The sequence below is a fragment of the Micromys minutus genome, assembly GCF_963924665.1.
Source record: "Micromys minutus genome assembly, chromosome: 16".
NCBI lineage: Eukaryota > Metazoa > Chordata > Mammalia > Rodentia > Muridae > Micromys > Micromys minutus.
Window position 1 is genome coordinate 16,948,856 of NC_137985.1, and position 5,293 is coordinate 16,954,148.

Below are 5,293 nucleotides of genomic sequence, written 5' to 3' on the forward strand. Positions count from 1 at the left end.
CATCATTGTGCCCCTGGCCACATGTATGCACCCCTTGCTTTACATGGCACCCAGCCATGTCACTGAGACTCTGAGGACAAGATTTGCCTCTACCAAGCCCAGCTGAACCCATGAACTGACCCCTGCAACCTTCTTGCCAAAGGCTTGGCTGTGACAAGGGTCCTCCAGTTACCCTCAGGGCTGGTGCCTCACCAGCAGAAGCTACCTTCCATCTGGGCAGGTCCTCTAATAAAACCATAGGCTGAGGGAGGGGCCAGCTTCACCCCCCACTGCCCAGGGAGACCCATGAAAGAAGGAGCAAGACACTGCGTATTTGGAGTCTGTTTACTGGAAGCTCTGTTCCTGAGGATCTGGACAACAGCAGCAGGGGGCAGTGTCGCATTAATTCGTTGACGGCCTGGAAAGAAGGAGGAGGTGGTAAGGATGCAGATGGGACATGTGACCCTAAAGGTTACCTGAGACCACACTCACACACCTGGGAAGCCCAGGCCTTGCCCACTTAAGACCCGTAGGGTCAGCCTGGCAAAGTCTTTCCCAAATAAAGGACCTTCCTTCAGACAGGCCTGGCAACCATGTAACTGGGCTGGGGAGAATATGGGAAGGGGCGCGAAGGTCCTTACTTGGCCCACTCAACATTGAGGATAAGATGGTCGTAGCCAAAGCCAGACACCCCTGCAATGGCACGTGCAGCATCCTCCCGGCGGTGAAAGCTGATAAAAGCAAAACCCTGTGGGCCAGGGACAGACATGGAGGGAGTAAGAAATGGGGTCACGAATCCCTGCTCTCCTGCTACCCACTCCTCTGCCCAGCTCACCCACCTTGGACTGCCCAGTGGTCTTGTCCTTGGCCAAGTAGATTCGAGAGATGGAACCAAAAGGCCGGAAGAGTTCCTGCAAGTCAGTCTCACGAGTGTCCTCAGACAGATTAGTGACACGGATGGTGGCATTGTCGTCAGCTTTGAGGGCAGGGCAGGGAGAGGTAGCAGTGAGGAGCACGGCATAGTTGGACCCCACGCCCACAATGCAGGATAATTACAGGGCGTCTAGTCATTCACTTGCTAACTGGGTTTTCCTACCCCCCTCACCTCTGCGGTTTGGCTGCATAGACTCTCCTCGGCGGCTGGCCCCATCACGGAGACTAGGGGGCACATACTTCCCTGTCTTGTTCTGGGTAGCCTGCACGGGTTCCAGCTCTGGAAAGCAGCAGACAGAAGTGATATTCAGCCCCAGCCCCTCAGGTACAGGTATTCATTCTTGGGTGACCCGAACATCAAATCCAGGAAACTAGCTCTCTTCAAGTCTCTGCTGACATGCACAGGGCAGACAGGATCCGGGCATGCAGAGCCCCGGACTAGAGAACACCAGCCTGGCAGCATCCAGAGTGACGCGTGAGGGATGTCCCTAGGCTACGCATCCATGGGAGTGAGAAGCAAAGCTCCGTAAGTCCCACAGGACACACTGGATTTTGGTCTCCAGAGCTACACCGAGTCCAGCACATATGAGTACACACACATACACAACCAAGTCAGAATGAGTCACCAGTCACACTTACACCAGAATGACCATGCCTGAAGCCACTCAAACTTGGGAAAGAAAACAGCACACTACAAAAGGGACAGCTGAGGCACTTCCCAGGCATCCCATGCCCACACCTCCTGGCAATTTCTCCTTCTCCCCGGTAGACAGGCCCAGCTGCTCAGCCAGCTCCTTCTGCATAGGTCCTAGTGTGTCCTTGTAGGGGCAGCGAGTGGTCCAGTGGTCGCCCTTGCAAATGCGGCAGGACACAATCTTCTGGCCCTTGAGCTTGTTCATTGGGTCTTCCTCCTCCTGGCAGTTTAGGTCCTGTGGGGAGCAGGGAGGGATGGCTCAGAAGGGGCTGCTATGCCCTGCCCACGCCAACCCCACTGCGTTTCTCTGGCTCCAGCTTCACCCGGCTCACCTCTTTGCTAGTGATGAATGTCATGGAGACGTCATCGCTGACTGTGGTAGTGGCCACATTGGGCCCTGGTGGGTCAAACTCCGAGTTGCCAAACTTCTTCCAATTCTGAGCTCCCAGAGAATGATAAGGAGAAGTGAGGACGAAGGCAAGAAGAATCCCCCAGTGCGGTACCCCAGACAGACGACCATTCCAGGGCCCTGAATCCTATGTTCTAGTCTCCCTAGAGGCCTTCCCTGTGATAATGGTGACAATCCCCATTTCCTAAGCTAGACGTGGTGTTACGTGACTGTCACCAACATTTGCCAGGTGCAAACAGGAGAATCCTGAGCTGCAGGTCATCCTGGGACACAAGCTCAAAACCAGCTTGAGATATATGACGCCCTGCCTAAACAAACATGAAAAAGGCACTGGTGGGGTACTCAGTGTGAAAAAATGCTGTATGCTTGCTATAAACCTAGCAAACTAAGCTTGATTCCAAACACTCATAAGAAGTTGAGCACAGGGCAGTTTCTGGGCAGGTCTGTGGGTTAGCTCCCGCCAGGAATGAAAGAGAAATCACCCAGACCTTAGGACCCTTGAGCCTGTTAAACCTGAGACTCATTTCCTTCCTGTCAAATGGGTACAACAAAGCTCCCAGCCTCCCTGAGCTGGCCTGGAAATTAAGAAGCCATGCTGTGCTAAATGACTGCCATGGGACCTTGCTCAAGCGTTGCTGTCCTTCCTCTAGAAGCCCTTGCCCCTTGGTAAGTAGAGGCTGCTTGCTTCTTGGTGTAGAACTGAGGCAGAAGGATTTAGAATAAAGACTACAGAGCTAAAGCCTCTCAAAAATAACAAGGCAGGAAGTGGTGGCAATGCCTTCAATCCTAACGCTTGGAAGGCAGAGGCAGGTGGATCTGAGTTCAAGGTCAGCCTAGTCTACAGAAAGAGCTCAAAGCAGCTAGGGCTACATAGAGAAACCCTGTCTGGAAAACCAAACTACAAACACAAACCCCTAGAGAGCTGGATATGTCTCAGCACAGCATTTGTCACAGAAGTGCCCATCAGAGTCTGATCCCAAGCACCCACACACTTAAAAAGTAGAGACAGCAGGATCTAGTGGCCAGCAAGCCTAGTCTAGTTCCTGGTGTAAAGAGACCACCTCAAACCAAAGGTGAAATGTGCTGTGTGCCGGAGGAACAAAACCAAACAAGAACTAACTTCATCTACTCCTGAGCCCTAAACTTCCAAGGCCTAACACTAAATCTTCATTCTATATCAACAAGATGGGGCTTCCTAACTCCTCTGGGCCAGTCCTGGGGAACGTCCCCACGCCCCAAATGAGGTAGAATCTCACCTTCCTCCTTGCCACAGCCTTTGATGCCTTCCGGGTCTCAATTCTGAAGGTTCTGACAATCTGAAGATGGAAAATTGAGGGGATTACTTCCAGAGTCTCAGGTCATTCCTCAGCCATCCGAAGCAACACCGCCACCATTCACCTCCAATCTAAGAGCCCCTGAACACAAAGGCACACTGACCATATGCCACCTCAACCTCACCTTGAATTTCTTCCCATCTTCCTCTATCTTGTACTCAGTCACCGTCTTTATGTTCCCATTGATGACTTCCTTGGGAGGTGGCAGTGGGTCTGGAGAAAGATGACAGAAACTGACTCCAGGGTAATGGGTACTAGCTGCCAAGTAGGCGTGAGTCGGAAGGGAGAAGGGAGAAGGCAGGGACGGACGTCGCTCACCTCCGGGCAGTAACTCGGGCTCGGGACTGGTGTCACCGGTGGGCAGAGGGATTCCTTTCAGGAGCTCGCTGGTGACACACTTGTCTGCCAGAGGAAATTCGAGGAGGAAGGTAAGTGAGTCACAGGGCTAGAACTTTCAAGCCAATGGGTGAGTGGGGTGGGGGGAGGTGTTTGCGGGTTGCATCCGCTTCAGGGGCACAGCGCAAAGCGAGGGTGGGGCTGGCCACGCGCGGCCCTAGCCTGAGCGTGGACACCCGGATCTCACAGCGAGCGGGGCCGCGCACAAGCACTCACCGTCCTCTCCCTCCTCTTCCACCTGGTCGGCCCAACTGGGCTTCGAGCTGCGGGGACAGGAGATCGGTGAGCGGGCCCCGGGCCCCGCGCCACCCGGACCACCATACACCCCAGAACTGCCCCCATACAGCCTCTCTGGCGACCCCACCGCCATCCAACACTTACTCAAAGTCGCCAGTCGGCATTTCGAAGTCTTACTCCACGCAGCACCCAGCCCGGGTAAAGACCGGAAGCCCACGTAGAAGAGACTTCCGGTGCCGCGGCCTCAGCCTAGAGCGGCCAGACCGCGGTGACCACAGCGCCTCCCTGCGGACAAAAGTGAGCACGCGTGTCTTGCGCGCCGCAAAGCGCTGGCGTCCAACCTGGAAAAGGGGTCCAGAAAAGAGCTTCTACGAACTTCTATAAAAATGTTTTTTCCTCTTTTGGGTGATGGGGCTAGATGTCAGTGTCTCACCCTATAGCTAAAATAGCCAGTAACACTCCGCAATCCTTCTGTCTCAACTCCAAAAGGCTGAAATTACAGGGTCATGAGCATTATTCTCAGGGTGGCCTTGAATACGAGCCTGTCCTGAAACTCCTGATGTAGCCCAGCTGGTCTTGAATTCATAGCGATCTTTCCACCTCACTCTCGTAAGTGCAGGGAATACAAACATGAAATCACCACACCTGAAATCTATTCGGTCTCTTCCTCTTCCTGGAGAATTAGTTTTTAGCCACCAGTAATCCTAATGCTAGAGGTGGAAACTGGAAAATCGTGAGTTAAAGGCAATTTTCAGCTGCCTCTTGGATTCTAGGCTAGCCTGTGCTACATAAGATTCTGTATCCAAAACTAAAACCCTCGGGTCTTGCTTCGTTCCCCAGGCTTGCCCCTGAACTCCTGAATTCAAATAACTGGGATTATAATTGTGTGCCAACAAGCCTGACTGAAAAGCACTTACATCAAGAATGCCCTTGCTCAGAATTGTTCGGAGGATACCAGGATTCTGGTTTGTGGAAGACGAAATAAACTCAGACCAAATCTCTTTGTCCTGTACCAGGACATCCTTTCTTTGAACAAGAGGCCACCTGGTCCCCTGTGCTTCCTTTCCTGTGTAGCACGGTAGGTTTTCTCATACAACCTTGTGTGTGTGTTTGTATTGCGTGTGAAGATACCATGCTTGTGCACACACAAACCCTTATGCCACAGCACACATGTGGAGGTCAGGGACACTTCACAGGCGGCCTCTCTTTCCACTCTGTGGGCCCTGGGATTGAGCTCAGGCCTTCAGGCTTGCAGCAAGCCTCCTGTTGGGGTCCACGAATCGACTCACAAACCGCATGAACATGATCTCT

The 5,293-nt window shown here is 53.0% G+C and overlaps 1 protein-coding gene across 2 annotated transcripts; it reads right to left on the bottom strand.

The window, feature by feature from the left end:
* Positions 1–310: 310 nt before the first annotated feature.
* EIF3G (eukaryotic translation initiation factor 3 subunit G) lies at positions 311–4,193 on the bottom strand (the record flags this gene model as incomplete). 2 transcript variants are annotated; one of them, XM_080930266.1, is made up of 11 exons in its annotated part: positions 4,127–4,193; positions 3,962–4,008; positions 3,668–3,751; positions 3,474–3,562; positions 3,272–3,331; positions 1,939–2,043; positions 1,652–1,841; positions 1,085–1,192; positions 819–955; positions 621–727; positions 311–397 (listed from the first exon to the last, which is right to left on the bottom strand). In XM_080930266.1, exons 1-11 carry the CDS (start codon positions 4,144–4,146, stop codon positions 382–384), a joined length of 963 nt encoding a protein of 320 aa, XP_080786392.1. In that variant the 5' UTR covers positions 4,147–4,193. The 2 variants fall into 2 exon arrangements, with proteins under 2 accessions (XP_080786392.1, XP_080786393.1); XM_080930267.1 differs by lacking the exon at positions 311–397 and having other exon boundaries at positions 617–727.
* Between the last annotated feature and the right edge of the window lie 1,100 nt (positions 4,194–5,293).